The 17,883-nt window shown below is 44.1% G+C and overlaps 1 protein-coding gene across 1 annotated transcript in view; it reads left to right on the forward strand.

Annotated features, from left to right (window-relative positions):
- The first annotated feature begins 1,139 nt into the window (after positions 1–1,139).
- Positions 1,140–17,883, forward strand: part of PTPRZ1 (protein tyrosine phosphatase receptor type Z1) — a 153,854-nt gene continuing 137,110 nt past the window's right edge. Inside the window, exon 1 of the mRNA XM_054173920.1 lies at positions 1,140–1,543. Coding sequence (XP_054029895.1) covers positions 1,486–1,543 — 58 coding nt within the window. The 5' untranslated portion in view covers positions 1,140–1,485. The remainder of the gene's footprint in view (positions 1,544–17,883) is intronic.

Here is a 17,883-nt window from a genome sequence, read left to right on the forward strand (position 1 = left end):
ACCACAGAAACCATCCACATGGCTCCTGGGGTGGTCTTACACAAACCTGGGATGAAGTAGAGGATCGTGGGTGTCATCCCATGCTCCCACAGCCTAGGGCATTTGCCAGGGGTTACACCACCACACCCAACAAGGCTCAGCTCAGGGCAGAAAAGCTGTGGGGAAGACTGGCCCAGTCCCAGAGTAAGGGTGCTGGCTGCCCTGGGTGTCTCAATTGGGTCTCCCCACTGGGCCCATGCATGATACCCAGCCGTGCTGATCCCCCTGTGCCCGCCCCACACTTTCTCACCACATGGGAACCGCTTTTTGCTTCTCTTAATGCTTCATTTCTTGTCTGGGTGGCTTGGGGTTTGCTCGGTTCATTTTTTCTTTTTTTTTTTTTTTTGTAGTCTTGTTTTGTCTTCCCGAAGAAACGGTGCCACTGCCTGTGCCCTGACCCACTTCTAAGTCGGATAATGATATTCCGCTACTCCAGCCCCCTTCCCCCGCTCCCCGCGCCGGTTCCCAGGGAACACGTATCCTCTCCGATTCCCGGCGCGGGTAACAGCCTGCAAACACCACCTACTCGCAGGCCGGTAGCGCTTGCCAGCAGCCCCGCTGAGCTCCCTGCGATGATTCTGACGGTTGCCCACAGCAGTAAGCGCTGGCACGATCGCACCCGTAAATCACCGCTGGGAGCTGTCCCCGGGACGGCTGCTTTCTAACGGGGCTCCTCCGTCTGCGCGCACGGCAGGGCGCCTCAGGGAGCTACCAGACTCCGAAATCTGGAGTCGCAAAGACCGGCCGCTCACCTCGCTGTCCTCCAAGACCTCGGAAACCCCGCACTCCCCCTTCCCCCCGAAATAAACTTTTCCTTGGCACGCCGGTGGAGGGGTGGCTGGGTCCCGGGATGCGGCCCCCGCGCGAAGCAGCTCTCGCCTCTCGACGGCGCTGCAGCGGGGTCCCCGGCCACACGCTTTGACCGCGGCGACGTGAGCCGTTCCCTGCCCCAGATCGCCTCCCTCCTGCCTGTTTTAGCGAGGTGGGGGCTGCTCACCCCGCTCCATGCCCACACTCACTCACACGCACGCAGGCACACACGCGCGCACACGTGCCCGCCCGCCCAGCAGCGCGCGGTCTCCGCCCCCCGCGCACACGGGCATACACATCAAGTGCACGCACCGGCACCGCACCCGCCTGGGCACACACGCAGGCGCCCGCGCCTCCCCCCGCACGCACTCGCGCCCCCGGCAGCGCGGCCGCTCGGCGCGGCGCGGAGGGCGGCCCCGGTGAGCCCCCGCCATGCGCTGATCTTCAGCACCGCCAGTACCCAGCGCCGCTGAGCCCGCCTGTGGAGTGGGGGCGGCCGCCGGGGGCGGCCGCGGCGCGGAGCCGGCTCCCCACGGGGGAGAGGCACAGCTGCCCGCGGAGGCAGGCAGGCAGGAGGCTGAGAGGCAGTCTGACAGGCAGGCAGGCGGAGGAAAGGAGGAGAAGGACGATTTGGACATGCTCATTCTAGGGCGCTTGGTTGCCTGCATCCAGCTCGTCTGTATGCTCAGAGTGGGTGAGTGATATTTGCATGAATTCATCGCCGGGTTTCAGACTAACTTTTCTTCCCGGGCTCCTGTGGGGTTTTCTCCCTCCGATCCTTTTTGCTTAGAACTGCGGGCGCAATCCCTGGCAGTTCCACGCCGTGAAAACACGCTGACAACGCCACGGGTGGGAATGTTTCTCCTACCCTTTTTACCTCCTCAGCCTCCTGCTGCCGGCTCCGTGGATGCGCAGTACCCCCATGCCTCCCCCAGCACAGACGGGTCGCTCGGGGAGGGTCTCGCCAGCCCGCCGTGCCTGAGCTCTCACGGTGGCATCTGGCGTGGCGCTCCCCGCCGTGCCGCTCCCCTCCTTAGGGTCCGGCCCCACCGGGCAGCCTGTGCATGCGGGGGCGGAGGTGTTCGCCGTTGCCCGGAGGGCGAAGGGGAACCGCTGCCAGCATCTCTGTAGACGAGGGACATGAAATTTTACTCTTAGCCTCTTGCATGAACTGTTTCCCAGAGAACCGAGGATGGGTGCAAAATTTAAGTCCAGAAAAAAAAGACTCGTTCTCCGAGAACGAGTGTTCGCCCTAATACAAGGTGCAACTGCTGCTTCGGAATGCAAAATACAAGTCATCTGTTCACGTGGGACCCTGTGTACAGCATATGGATTCATATATAGATTTTTAGTAGGACTACTTACATAACAAAATTAATTTTCATCTCACTTCACATCTGTGCAACTGAAGTGCCTCCTAAAATGCATGCAACGCTTTCCCGTTCGGTATTATTACATCCAGAGAGGTAACCAGTTGATGCTGTTAGAAGTGCTGTCTTAAATACTTGGTCAGACAAATACTAGGAGCTTAAGTGTGGGGTTTGAATCGTACTGAACGATCGTTTTGAAGGTGTAAGCTTCTATCAACTAGATCACTGGAAAATACTATTTTTTCTCTTGTGTTTGAGTAGGAGGAACTTCGGAGCTTCAGCTCGTTATGTGCAGAACCAGTTTTACAATAGGTCTCTCGGGATAAAGTAGGCGCTAACCTACATTTTTCACCCATAGGTGGTGCTGCTTCTGAAACCATGAAGCTCTGTAAACAAAGATCGGTGTTGGGTTACGCGGAGGGAAAGCAACTTCCCACCAAATCCTGCCAGTTAGAGGAAACTACTTTTTACATTTTTGTCATGTGAAAACTATGCCTACCTCCTTTCTGAAAATATAGTGGAATAGTTCAGCTGCAATGTGATAAATGGAACTGACCTTTAATTAAGATGCATAGTCTTTGTGTGGGTGTTAACAGCATTTTGCTGTCACTTTTAAACGAACCTGTTTCTAAAAGCAGGGTACTCATGCTAGTATCATTCTTTTCTACTAGTTTGGTAAAGAATGGCCATAAAACTCATAATTAAAACTGTCATAAAACTCTTGATAAGTTTTCATAACATCTTCCTTAGGTCGTTGACCTGTTTCCTAAAATCAGATGTGCTTCTAAGTCTATTTAAGGGGAAAAAATAACAGGTATTTGTGTATGTGTGCGGAGGTATATGGAAATGTGTAAGTATGTATACTGATGATATCATAATGTAATATGACACAATGCAGTTTCAGAGACTGACTTCCATGTTCAGGTCATCCTACCCTGTTGCAAGCAATGCAAGACATAACCTTTTGTAATGAAGCCTGTGGGCTTTTTAACAATTTCATCTTGTGTCTTTTTAGAAGTGAGGTGGGATTGTGTAATGTAATATTCAAATATGTGGTAGGCATAGGTATGTTATATTCACAAATTTAGATGACCTGAAAGGATTGGAAAGCAAGGATTTTTGCTCACACACGAGGTATATGTGCAGCTACCTTCTTCCCCCCCCCCCTTCAGACTGATACACTATTGTTTTCAAACTTGACCTGAAGAGGACACCCTCTCTAGATGTGATGGATGATTTGGTCTCAATGGTGAATCATTCTGAAGGCTCAGTGTGTTCAACGACATGATTGTTCCCAAGAATGAATACCCTGTACAAGTTAATAGACTGATTTAATCACACTTCATTTGAATATGTTCTTCTTTGAGTATCTCTCCATAACTAAATACGCTTTCATCTGATAACAGTAGTTCATAGGAGGAAACATTTTGCCTTTTCTTAGAATTTTGACATAATTTTCTTTCCTTTTTTTTTTTTTTTAAAATTAAAAAAATAAATGGCTGCATACTACCAGCTCATGGTTCCTGGGGTGTGCTGAGAGTGGAGGAGTGTGTTGGACAAACTGACTCTTACCGTTAGAACATGTCTGGTATGGAAAAAAACCAGACCCAGGGCTCTGTGAATGGGATGTTGCTGGAAAGTGTGGCAGGCTGCCTTTGCATTCTGGAGACTAGGTTTAGTAGTTTGAGGTTAGGCTGAGTTCTCATCTGGTTACATATAGAGCTCTATGTTACATCCTTCTGGTTGGGAGGTTTGGAGCTGCCTCTGAGAGAATCAGTAGGAAAATCTCAGTGTTCAGAAGAGACAAAGGTGGACAAATCAACCTCTCTGAAGGAAAAACTGTTAGAGCAGATGAAGGCAAAAAGTTCTTTGGGGAATGCCATGAGAGTAGCAGTTTCTTCTTTGTGTTATTGAAGAAACGCTTAGGGGCTTGGTCCTATCTGCTGAGATATGAATAGCACCTTCCTCCACTGTGTTACTAAAGACATCCACTGATGTAATTATTTATGAAGCAGGGTGTTATCAGAATATTCTCAGTGAGTGCCATTCAGTGAAGTTCAGTGGAGCTCCTCGTGGCATGAGATGATACTCAGTCACAAGTAAGGGCACATGTGTGATTATTTGTGGACACTACTGTGTAGTTAGAACAGAGATTTGCTATGAAGTTCCTTCTGTTACTAAAATTAAAGGGGGGGCGGGGGTGGGAAAAACCTCTAGTGGACAGTTCCCTTTTTTAACATTTTTATTTTAAATGAGAAGTGCATGGATCTACATATAGCTCAGGCTGAAAATATTCCTTGAAATTCTGCCCTGGCTTACTGGTGGATTCCATATAACCTCCTGAAAGGCAGTGGCATGTGCCCTTCTGGTAGCTTTTGTCATTGTGCTTATGGAAAAAAATATCTGCAGCCTTTTCAATAAGCAGACTATTTATGAGTCCGTGTAGGCAAGGAAATGTTAAACAGAAAAGGGAACATGTACCACAATTACATTGTAATTGTGGATAAATTTGAACCAGAGAGGTGTAAATATTTAGCAAGACTTTAAAAGGGAAGAATTATCTAGAAAAGATCACTGTCTCATTTTCATTTTATTTCTGGCGTCCCAGTACCATGTTTTTATTCGCACAAAAGTAGTAACTTTTCCTTACATAATCTAGATTTTATTCTGCCACAGCCAGGACTCTATTTCCAAGCTAGCAATCAGCTTGCATCTTGCTAGCAACAAGAAAAGCAACTTCTCTATACTCTTTAGAAGTATGGAGAAGTATAGAGAAGAATATCTATATCAGAAATAATGGGAATCTGAGGAACAGCATTGGCTCAGCTTTCTAAATCCAGTCACACTTTCTGCTCATTCTCATCTCTACATGCTTAGATTTAAGAGGCCCTTAGACTGTTGACTCTGGGATTAGATCCTTCTTTGTTGCACTAACCTCTCATTTTCACAAGTATGCCAGATATTCAGCATACTTCAAACTCAATTACATCATGGTAGCATTACTGCATATTATTTTTAATGCTTTAGCATATTTTATATTTAAGAGGACCTTCTCCTATGGGTGATGATACATGGTTCCTATGGAGAAATTTAGTTGTGCTATATCTAAGACCTAAGAGCTGAAACAAAAAAAAAAGGATTTTAGAATCATCATACCACCAGTTTTAACCATCCTTATTCTAACCATCTATATGTTATGCATATTTGTACCATAAAAATTCATAAATCCCCAAATCTAAATGTATAGTAGAGGTTTATTTTAGGTTCAAATGCTAGTAGGTATGAAAAAAAATTGTGCAGGAATGAATGACATTTTAAAAGCTAATGTCAGTACAACCTAATATTTATTCAGCACAATGGTCTGTAGGACATATCCCAAATTGTTAAAACTGTAGTTTCCAATGCTGAATCAATACAATGCATAAGGAGAGTTTTCTAAGTCGTATTTGGCATTACTTCATCTCTCATACTCTTCTGTCTGAATTCCTGGGGAGAATCTAAATAATACATAGAAAGAGAAGGTAGTTATTTGAAACTATTACAATGATTATCTGGGTTGTAAATCAGGATGCTATTTTGTGAATGTAGGCACTAGCCCATTTCTGGAGGAAGGCAATTTCCTTCATTTTCTGGGCTCATCATTTAAATGGTCATTTCCCACTATGAGTTCCCTAATTAGGCATTTAAGGGTGAGCAGATTCTGTTCTTTCGCTGACAATTTCAATTCCTCTTCAAACGTGCCGTGCTTCTCAGTATTCCCTGTAGGGCCTGAAAGTCTGCAGCAGTTCCGGAGCCCCCTGCTCCCATTTAACAGCTCGATTCTCACAGCTTCATGCACCATTTATGTGGCTTTCCTGTATGAGACATCCTTTGGCTATTCAATAAGCTTCTTTTCCCATAAAGACAAAAGTTACCTTTTTGAATACATGTCAGGGCTTCTGTATTAGAAAGATAAATCAACAGGAAGAAAAGGACTTACAGTATTAAATAAACAAAATCCACTAAATGGAAGATAGCAAATTTTTCAAAGAGGCTGAACTGTAAGGGAAACTTGGCTCCAGCAGGTTGTTGAGGAACTGTTGGCAGCAGAGTACTTTTGTAGGAAGGTATGGAGCAGGTTGCTTGTTGAATACAAATTACTGATATTTCAGTGCAGTCTTGAGCCACAGGTGGAAATAACTGGAGATTTTAGAAATTAAATGAGGATTTGTTTTATGTATTTTTCATTGCTAGATGATGTTTTGGCACCACCTGGTTGAAGTGAAGTAACAGACTTTTTAAGATAAACAGGCACTGTGTGAAAGGGTCATGGAATATTTTAGGTGAGGCATGGCTCTCCGAAGCTCCTTCTATTTCTCGCCCATCCTTGGGTGTAGGTATTCTTTGGTTCACCAGAAGCCACTATATTTCACTCTGGAAATCCATATTTTTCATTACCAATCAAAGACTCTGGGACCTATTGTTTGAGTGAGCTAATTTCAGAAATCCTCATTCTGGTAAAAGTCCTGTGGATGACAAAAATACTGGGCTACAGCTGATAAGGAAAGCTCAGCACTGCAAGTAGGACACGGGTGAAACTTAGATGCTGAAATTCCAAATTTTAATTAAAAGCATCCCTGACTCAACTGGTACCTTTTGGGCAATCTAGGGAAGCTTTCAGGCAGGTGCAGTTACTCTTCTGCATGTGCCTTATCTGACCTTACCATGTCTGTGCATCTCAGTGTGTCTTTATCTCCTCAGTTTAATCAGGATCCAAACCCAAGTGTTCTTGCAGATTGCTTGCATGATCTCTAAGTAAAAAAGGCTTCCCTAAGTAGGTGCTGACAGGATTGGATGTCTTGACCTGACTGCTATTGCTGCTTCTAGTTAGGGCAAAGGACCAAGGCTATGCCTGTGACACCTTCTCATGTTGTGGCCCAGTGACTGGAGTGTTTTACCAAGGAAAGACAGTCTAGAGGGAAGACTTGTTCTAAGCAAAAGGGTTTTGAACCTAAATCTCCTGTCTCTAAATATTAGGTTTTGTCAAATCAGAGAACTCTTAATGTGTTTTGTTAAAGCTGAGGTAGTTTTTTGTTTGGTGTTTTTTTGTTGTTGTTGGTTGGTGGTCGTTGTCATTCTTGTTTTGTGGGGGTTTTGTTGTGTTTGGGTTTCGGGTTTGTTTCAAAGGAAAGAGTCAATTGCAGGGAAGGACTAGAGAGAAGAACAAGTAACATCATTATGTCAATATATAAAGTCAGAGGTAACATGCTTATGTTCCACTCAGGTATCTATGAGGGGACCATCTACCTTTCTACACTTATGTTCTCCTCATCTCAGAAAAGGCATAGCAAACTTGGAAAAAGTAGAATGACAACAAGGTATCTCCTTTCAGGAATGATTAAATAAGATAGGACTCCCTGTCAGGAACAAAGACAGATTAAACATTTGTTTTGTAGAGCATTATCAATTCAGAAGGAACAGAAATACATTGTTCACTGACTCTTACAATACAAGAACGAGGGAATAGGAAATTAAGGCAGTGGGAGGCAAGTTTAGAAAGAACTAAAATAAAAGGGTAGTTCTTTATGCAACAAGTTATAGACTTGTGCAAATCCACTGCAAGTTGCTCTGAGAGCAAAACATTTTAAGGGGATGGCTAGAAGCTCGTGAGAGAGAAACCTACCGAAGGTTAGTAAGCAGACTGAAGTTATATCCATTTCAGGAATTTCTGGAGCTGGAAATGGAGGTGGAAATGGAGCCTGGGAGAGTTTGCAAGGAAATTTTCAAGCATATTACATAAGTTTGCATTTTCTTACAGTTCCTTAAGGATCCACTCCAGGGTTTTGGAGGCAGGATTCTGAAATGGTAGGATAGTACGCCAGGAGAAGAAACATAAATTCTTATGCCTGCTCCTACTCATTATTTCATTAGCCACTTGCTGGATAATGAAATCTGCATAAATCTGGTGCCTGTTTCTCTGGCTGTACTCTAAAAAGTGATCTTTGAGAGTTGCAGGTGCTTACCCTCAGACAGGGATTGTAGGCTGCACTTCTGAAGAACCTAACCTCCCAAAGGTGGGTAGAGCTCAAATGTGTTTCCACCAATTCCACATTTTATTTCATCTGTCCTGGGAATGCCCTGGGCAGCCCTTTACAATGCTGAATGACTCTCTCAGTGAAGAACTTTCTCCTCACCTCCAGCCTAAACTTCCCCTGGTGCAGCTTGAGACTGTGTCCCCTTGTTCTGGTGCTGGTTGCCTGGGAGAAGAGACCAACTCCCTCCTGGCTACAATCTCCCTTCAGGTAGTTGTAGGCAGCAACGAGGTCTCCACTGAGCCTCCTCTTCTCTAGGTTAAACAATCCCAGCTCCCTCAGCCTCTCCTTGTGCTCGAGGCCTCTCCCCACCCTCGTTGCCCTTCTCTGGACACGTTCAAATGTCTCGATGTCCTTCTTAAACTGAGGGGCCCAGAACTGGACACAGGGCTCAAGTGTGGCTTAACCAGTGCTGAGTACAGGGCAGAATGACTTCCCTGCTCCTGCTGGCCACACTATTCTTGTTGCATGCTAGGATGCCATTGGCCTTCTTGGCCACCTGGACACACTGCTGGCTCATGTTCAGCCAGCTGTCCATCAGTACCCCCAGGTCCTTTTCTGTTTGGCAGCTCTCCAGCCACTCCGACCCCAGCCTGTAGCTTTTCCGGTGGCTTATTTTTTAGAAGCTACCCAGGCCAAATTATTTTTTTGTCCCTAAGTAAACTGAAGGATTTAGTGACTGTCTTGAGATTTAGACTGCTTTGTATCATAATTCAACCAAATATATTTTTCCAAATATAATACTATTTTTCCCAAAGTTGTCAAAGCCTTGGAAAGCCAAAGTGTTCTTCAGGGGCGTGTCCTGAAGAAACTGAAAGCTTATTGATAGCTAAAGCAAATATTTTGAATAAAATTGAAGCCTTTAAAATCAGTGTTTTAAAAAAAGCTTTGATTCTCAGTTGCTTTGTGTGCCAAACTCCATGATTTCAGCAGAAGTTCTCGAAAAGCAAAGAAAAACATCTGCTTGCTTAGACTAAAGAGCTAATGATCACAGTGACATCTGGCTTTATAAAAGTGACCTAATATTACTCCAGGCAGTTTGACTTCATCTCTAAACTGACCAACAGTGTTTCACCCATTTCTAGCCATTTGGAAAAAAATAATTTTGTTCCAAGTGTGTGGCAGTTGTTTCTGTAATTTCCTTTTGTAACTCTTATTCTGATAGGTGTGTGTAAGCATGATAATGAACAAGTTTGGTAAGCTGGGACTATCTGGGAGGCTAAGGAGCCTTCTGTCAGCCCTGTAGAGCACTGCTGTTAGGTATCTGGAACATTTCATGTTACATGGTGCACTCACTACAAAACACCTGAAACTATTATTTGCACAGAATTTGAATAGAATAGAATAGAATAGAATAGAATAGAATAGAATAGAATAGAATAGAATAGAATAGACCAGGTTGGAAGAGACCTTCAAGATCATCGCGTCCAACCTATCATCCAACACCATCTAATCAACCATGCAACCAAGCACCCTATCAAGTCTCCTTCTAAACACCTCCAATGATGGTGACTCCACCACCTCCCCAGGCAGCCCATTCCAATGGCAAGTCACTCTTTCTATGAAGAATTCCTTCCTAACATCCAGTCTAACCCCCTCCCGGTGCAGCTTGAGACTGTGTCCTCTTGTTCTGATGGTGGTTGCCTGAGAGAAGAGACCAGCCCCCGCCTGTCTACAACCTCTCTTCAGGTAGTTGTAGAGAGCAATAAGGTCTCCCCTGAGCGTCCTCTTCTCCAGGCTAAGCAACCCCAGCTCCCTCAGCCTCTCCTCATAGGGCTTGTGTTCCAAACCCCTCACCAACTTCGTTGCCCTTCTCTGGACACATTCCAGCACGTCAACATCTTTCCTAAACTGAGGGGCCCAGGTTTTGGGGTAAGTCCTATGTGGTCTGTACTTACTCCTTTCTTCATAATCTTTGTTTTTTGCACAGTAGCTTTGTATTTAACATATCTTGCAATGTACCAAAAAAAGCCCCAAGGAAGCAGTTCATCTCTAAGGTTTTATTTGGTTGGTTGGTTGGTTTTTTGGGGTTTGTGTTTGTTTGTTCATTTTGATTTTTTAAAACACACCTTAGGTTTGTTTTCAAAACCCCTCTATCACTGTAGATACACAGATAACAGTAGAGCTGATTCTAGCTCATAGCAGTGGAACTGTACGTGCATCAACCTTGGATGAGCATTGAGGAGAAAAAGATCCAGAAAAGCTGTTTTTAAGTTTTAGGATAGTGCCGGCACAAAGCCAAATGACTATAAACAGGCAATACTCAAATTTAAGCTGAAAATTAGGAGAAGGTTCCTAACCATTACATCAATGGGATTTTGGAAAGTTTTCCCAATGGTAGTGGGAGGATCAAAAAGCCTACCTGTTTTTCTTTGTAGGAACGGAGTAGCATGTTTTTTGAAAGATCCTGTAGTTCCTGCAATAGCAGAGAAGCCCATCAATGATCTAGGAGTCCCTGTGAGTGAGCACTGTGGCACAGTTTCAGTTGTGCTAAATAAGCAAACTGAGCAGCATGCACCTGGCTGTGCCAGCCAGTTTCCCCCTGCCCTCATGAGGGACTAACGCGCTTGTAAGCTGAGATACTGGGAACTGTGTAGACGCTTAGGATTCTATGATTGATTCTGTGATTCTATGATCTCCAGTACCACTCAGCATTTCAAACTGTACTGAGCAGTAAACCATCATAAATCTATGCAAGGTAAGGAAAAAGCTCTAATAGAGGAGACTTGAAAATGTCCATTCTGGATTCAATGACTGTATTTTGAGGCTGTTGACAATTCATCATTTTAAATAAGGTTACTTATATAAGCACAAGGTAAGAAATTTCCTTAAACAAAAGTATTTGGAAACTCATGTAGTTGGTTGACTTCAGGAGCTAGGGGTTTAGTTAAAATACTCACTATTAGAAGATGCTTCTCATAATCATCTAATAGCACAACCTTTGCCAGAGAAACAGGAGATGGCAATCCTAAACCTTTCCCATGTAAGGAATTTGAACCACGGCTGTTGAGAGCAGTATAATCCACAGACTGACAAGAGCACAGCAGTTGAAGATGGGCAACAGTGCTGATCTGTACCCAGACTGAAGATGGGAACAATAGGAAAGTTTGAAAGGGAAAACCTATCCAGCCTAATGGGTGAGATACATCATAGCATTTTCCCACATCACAGTCTCTCTATGCCTGCAACAGTGCAACTCTCTGCTGTGACAGGCAAGTGGAGACAAAGGCATCTGGCTTCAGAGGCAGCTTGTACTGCTGGATGGGCCACTCTGTGATGTGGGATAGGAGACAGGCCAGGAAACACATTCAGTAGACTGGATTAAAGCCTTGGATCATGCTGAGTTATTTCTCTCAGTGAAAGGAGTGAGTGACGTGAGTGGTTCTAGTCCTTCTCTGAGTATTTCTGTCTTTTATCTAGCTGCTATCCAATGTAAAAAAACACCAGGATTTCTGTTGTCTCCTGTAGTTTTGAAACCTGCTGAAGAATGCTCGTGGTGGGTTGGTCTGATACTTACCTAGGTCTTCTGGGCATCTCTCAGTTGGGACCTACTTACCCTGAACCTGCGAAATCTGCATCATTCAGATTGGATCCTTTTCCATTTTCTTATGTTCCAGAAACTGAAATAGTGAGACACTAAAGTGTGTTGTGGCTCTCCCAGACAAGAAAACTCCTTGTCATTAGTCTCTGTAGGAAACCTTTGCATATGCATCCCCTTGTTGGAATAGCAGGAGATTTTCTGCCACAGGCAGTTGTGGCAACCGAGTGAGCAACAGCTGCAGTGTCCTGGAAGAAAATACAGCATGTGCTCCTTTATGTACCAAATCAGCTGCTTTAGATGGCATAGAGACAACAGATTCATTTCCCCGGTGAGTCACTAAGCCTCCATAAAGCTCTGTATCTCCACAGCTTTCAGCTGAGGTAGAGCATATTATACTGCTCCCAATGCCATCAAAACCTTAAAGGCTTAGTCAAACCTATAATTAATTAACACTCGTGTAACACTTACAAGATACAACTCGGTAGATGAGCGCTAAGGCTGTTGCTAATGATTTTAAATCTATAAAGCAACTTCCTAAAAACCTTTGAAATTGGCAATTACAATGTTCTGTCTTAGATGGAAAAGCTTTGATCACTCCAGAGCAGGAACTAAATGCATGACTTAAACTGGAGAGATACAGTGACAGAAGAGGGGCGAACTGCTAAATACACTATATGGCAGAGAGCCAGAGGAAGATTTGCTGTTGCTCCTTCCAAAACTCGATTTGAAGCCATTTCAGTATTTCTGTGTTGTGTGAATGACTGTGAAAGTCCTAGGAAGTCTGCAGTTGCATGTAATTGCAGTCTGAAGATAAGGCTTAACTGAAAAATTTTCCTTTCATTCTCTCTTTGGGTTTGGTTTGGGGGGCAGGCAGGGGGGAGTGGAACAGACTCAGTTTCCCAGGGGGAAAATGCCCTGCAGGGAGGGCAAAGCACTCACAAGCCCCCCCGCCCTGTTTTTTTTCAGGAACCCACCACAGGGGGTTCTGTGTTTTTGTTTGTTTGGTGGTGGTTGGTTGTTTTTTGTTGTTGTTGTTTGCTTGGGTTTTTAAATTTCCATGCGACTACAAGACTCCGTTCTGACACAGCGCTAGAAATGGCACCAATGCAAATATTCTGCCCTGTCATGTCTTACATTCCAACACAGATACTTTAGGAAGATTTGAAAAATAGCAATTAAAAGATTGTAAAAAAAACATATATATAAAAGTCAAACTGTGTGTGAAAGCCTGTTGTTTTCTGTTCAAGGGTAGGAATATTTTGTAAAGGAATTGACTAACTACAGTCTAGAAGCTTGATTTTGCCCTGGTGTTTTCCAGGAGCAAAATACGTGAAGCTCTCTTCTTTGGTTGTCTGATGATGGTTGTGGTTTCAGCAATGACATCCAATAAACTGTTCTCCTACTTTGTTCAATTTTTCTTCAGACAATTAATATGCAATAGGTTCTTTGGCATAAAGCAGTGTAGTCTCTGCTTGCAAACTTAGAATCATAGAATCAATAAGGTTGGAAAAGACCTCAAAGATCATCAAGTCCAACCTGTCACCCAAGACCTCATGACTGCTAAACCATGGAACCAAGTGTCATGTCCAATTTCCTCTTGAACACCTCCAGGGACGGTGACTCCACCACCTCCCTGGGCAGCACATTCCTAGTTATTCATTAGTAAAAGAAAGAAAATAATGTTTTAGGACCGTCCCTGGAGGTATTCAAGAGGAGATTGGACGTGGCACTTGGTGCCATGGTCTAGTCATGAGGTCTATCGAGACAGGTTGGACTTGATGATCCCTGGGGTCTCTTCCAACCTTAGTTATACTGTGATACTGTGACAAGAACAAGGCATTACAGAAAGAGTGTGTTATAAGGATTCATGGGTATTTTTAAGATAGTTTTAGTGTTGTCACATGCAAACAATGTGTACCTGATGATGTGAAGACACCATCAGAAACATCTTATTTACTTTGATTAATTGCTTAATAAATTCTTCCTAATAGATGTTGTACTAAGTGAAAAATACTCTTCACGCTGCTTCTGAAAAGAACAAATATTGGCTTGTTGTCGTATAGATGTTTGATTCAACCCAAGCACAGCTTTGTGGTAAAGCCCTGGAATTAGTTGTCCAGGGAGGTGGTTGGGGCCCCGTCCCTGGAGGTGTTTAAGACCAGGCTGGATAAGGCTGTGGCCAGCCTGATCTAGTGTGGGGTGTCCCTGCCCATGGCAGGGGGGTTGGAACTAAATGACCTCGACAGACTGGACAGATGGACAGAATCCAGCAGCATGAGATTTAACACATCCAAGTGCCAGGTTTTGCACATTGGCCACAACAATCCCATGCAGAGCTACAGGCTGGGGTCTGAGTGGCTGGAGAGCAGTCAGGCTGAGAGGGACCTGGGGGTGCTGGTAGATGGTAGGCTGAACATGAGCCTGCAGTGTGCCCAGGCAGCCAGGAAGGCCAATGGTATCCTGGCCTGAATCAGGAGCAGTATGGCCAGCAGGAGCAGGGAGGTCATTCTGCCCCTGTACACTGCACTGGTTAGGCCACACCTTGAGTCCTGTGTCCAGTTCTGGGCCCCTCAGTTTAGGAAGGAGGTTGACTTGCTGGAACGAGTCCAGAGAAGGGCAACAAAGTTGGTGAAGGGTTTGGAACACAAGCCCTATGAGGAGAGGCTGAGGGAGCTGGGGTTGCTTTGCCTGGAGGAGACTCAGGGGTGACCTTCTTGCTGTTTACAACTACCTTAAGGGAGGTTGTAGGCAGGCAGAGATTGGTCTCTTCTCCCAGGCAACCAGCACCAGAACAAGAGGACACAGTCTCAGGCTGTGCCAGGGGAGGTTTAGGCTAGACGTTAGGAAGAAGTTCTACACAAAGAGAGTGATTGCCCATTGGAATGGGCTGCCCAGGGAGGTGGTGGAGTCACCATCATTGTAGGTGTTCAGGAGGAGACTTGATAGGGTGCTTGGTGCCATGGTTTAGTTGATTAGGTGATGTTGGATGATAGGTTGGCCACGATGATCTTGAAGGTCTCTTCCAACCTGGTTTATTCTATCCTAGTGGTTCCATCCAACCCTGACTGATTCTATGATTCTATGATACTGTGTAAGCAGGCAAAGACCTTTATTACGTTATACAGCAAAGTTATATAGTCTATCAGAAGACAAGTGTCACATCTTAATTGGTCATTTTCTACTGGCATGCATGTAATTAGGGCATACAATAGGTCAAAATAACAAAGCAACATTTTAACACATCCAACCAAATTCTGCCTAATTTCTCTCCTTCGGTTACAAGATGTTTACACTGTTTTCTGAGTCAAAGACTAAACATAGCCTTCTCTAATTTGAGCAAAGGCAAATCTTCCCCATAGCCTTGCAGAGCTATGCAAAAACAGCCTTCTCCTCCGTTGTCATAATGTTAATAATAACAACATATTTTTATATTGCAGTAATAACAAAATAAAGTTGCATCCAAGTAAAATGAAGGGGAAAAAAAAACCCTACCTCCCATAAGCCTTCCACTGAGGGATTAAATGATAGTTCTATGCCTATTGATTAAATGCTAATGTACTTTAGGAATTTTTAAAACACTTAAGAAACAGTTATCCAGTTATGGGAAATACAGCCATTCAAATTACACATTATATTTATTTCATTCCAGGAACAAACTATTCCTCTAACTGGGCTTTTACATGTGCTGGATATTTAAACAAAAATGGGCTCTAAGGTTAAGCTGACATGGAGATGCTGCATCATCAGGAAATTGCTATAATTTATTATTTATGTATTGACGACATCTAAGTGCATTTGTCAGTGGCCACAGCTTCATTGCATAAGGTACCATATGAGCACAGAAATGTGACACCTGCCCCAGGGAATTTAGAAACAAAATACAAAAGGAGGAGATGATAGGACAGAGAAGATGAGAGGAGCTGCTAAGAAAAAACCCCATGCATTAGTCAATACCAAAGAAACAGTTGAGCTGGTGAGGCAGTCATCTGTCACATCTTTTCTAGCTATTCCTGCAAGGAGAGTTTTCAAAGAAGTGTTGAATGGGTCTGTCTCAGTTTCTCAGCTGTAAGGTAGAGGTAGTCATACTTCACTCAAAGGTGTGTTGTATGAACCGGAGCATGTTTGCATTTCTGAAGAGAAAAAATGGTTAGCTCTAAGTTTTATGTTCTAAGGTAGAGTCCCATTGCAAGGAAGTTAGGCAGGTAGCCTTTGCAGGCTCTGTGGGACTAACACATCCATGTAAGCAGGCTGATTTGCAGTCACCAGGACCTCTTGGTGTATCCCCTTGTGTGCCATGCAAGCCCCAGGCAATACTTGCAGGTGAAGAGAAGCCTTCACCCAGCTGGAGATGTAATGTATTCTGGTGATTCAATGGGAAACTGAAAATTGTGCTATCTGGGAACAAAACCTTGCAGACAGTGTCAACTCAGGCATGTGATTTTGCCTTCTTTGCTTTGTTTTGCTGTTTACAAGTACAGTACTAAGTCAGTTCAGTATCTAAAGCACTGAATAAATACTGGGATGCGCAGTTAGTGCAGTGTGAACCCTGACACGTGAGTAGCTGATGTATGCTGCTTCTGGTAGCAGCCTGACCCTTACATCATATGCACAGCCTTCCTCATGGTGTATGGCTTTGCATAGCTGAGACTGCATGTACATTTACACCTGACAGCTTGGGTCAGAACAGCTGATCTGAACATTTATCCTACAGTGGATTCTTGCTGATCGTAATCCTGATTGTAACTCCATAAATGGAAATTCTTACCCAGTGACACCAGAATCTATGGACTGCAACAAGGTGTCAGCCTGGAGGTCGACAGGTAGAAATGTGTCAAAAGCTGGTACGTGTTTGCTGTGTACAACAAAGCTCACAGAACCATGGAATTACACAGAATGGTAGGGGTTGGAAGGGACCTCCAGAGATCATTTAGTCCACCTTTGTACTGTGAAAGGAACAGCTGTAATGAATGGGGAGACCACTATTTTTATTTTATCTATTTGATGTAATTTAATATTCTTATACTGTGTGTGGCTAGAAGTTTGGTAAGACAGTCGTAGTGTCCTAAAAAGTTAAGTTTTCCCTAAGTGTTAGCAGTCAGTACAGCTCGGATCCATGTCATGTGTGAGGATAATAATAATGATGATGATGATAATAGTGTGTCATTCTTCATGTATCATTCCTCTTCATTCTGTGAGGGTGGGTATGTGAGCATAGGTAGAGGGGCTGGTGGCTGTCAGCAGCCATCTTCTGTTAGCTGCCATCTCAGTTCCATGAAGTCTTGCAATATACTTTGTCTAGCTGGTCCCTTGTGCCAGGTGAATCAGCAGAACTTTTCTCGCTTGTGCCTTCCATACTGCCAGGTAAAAAGGGACATGCTTCTGTGTTTGCTGCAGTGTCCTGATACATCCTTGTTGTCTCCAGTTATAACTTCAGGAAGGTGGTGCTCTATATCCATTACTCATAATTCAGAAGTAAGTGTTGACTTTTAAGTTGTGACCGTAAGGACATACTGACATGGACAAAAGCTTTGAACTGCCTTAGTGAGCAATGGATAAAGAGTTACCTTTCTTTCTAGTCTCTCCTTTAAAAAGGCATATGTTACAAATGAAACAAAAAAGGACCATTCCAGATTTCTGTTGTATTTCAGTAAATTATGACTTATGGGGGTGGAGGAAAGGTGGGGACAGGGGAGAAGTGGTGGGTCCTACTAACAAGAGGAAAGGTTTTAATGGTGTTCTTGTTCCAGAGTTTGTAGAAATCCCACAGAGAGGGAGGAAGAGAGCAAATGAAGGAAAAGAAGAGCAAAAGGAAAAAAAAGGAAAATGAGAGGAAGAAAGAGGAAGTAAGGAGTGAAGAAGGAAGAGAGACAAGGAGGAATGAAAGAGAAAGCTTACAATGGAGGCACACTTGGCCCTTGTGCAGCTTTTATTTATCTCCTGTTTTAAGTTTGGTGCTGCTGCAGCCTGCAACTACTTGCCATTTGTAACTACCGGGAAATGCGACTGGGGAAGGGAGTTAAATTACTTTTTGCCATGACTTTTGCAGGCATCA

Source organism: Dryobates pubescens, chromosome 27, assembly GCF_014839835.1.
Source record: "Dryobates pubescens isolate bDryPub1 chromosome 27, bDryPub1.pri, whole genome shotgun sequence".
Lineage (NCBI taxonomy): Eukaryota > Metazoa > Chordata > Aves > Piciformes > Picidae > Dryobates > Dryobates pubescens.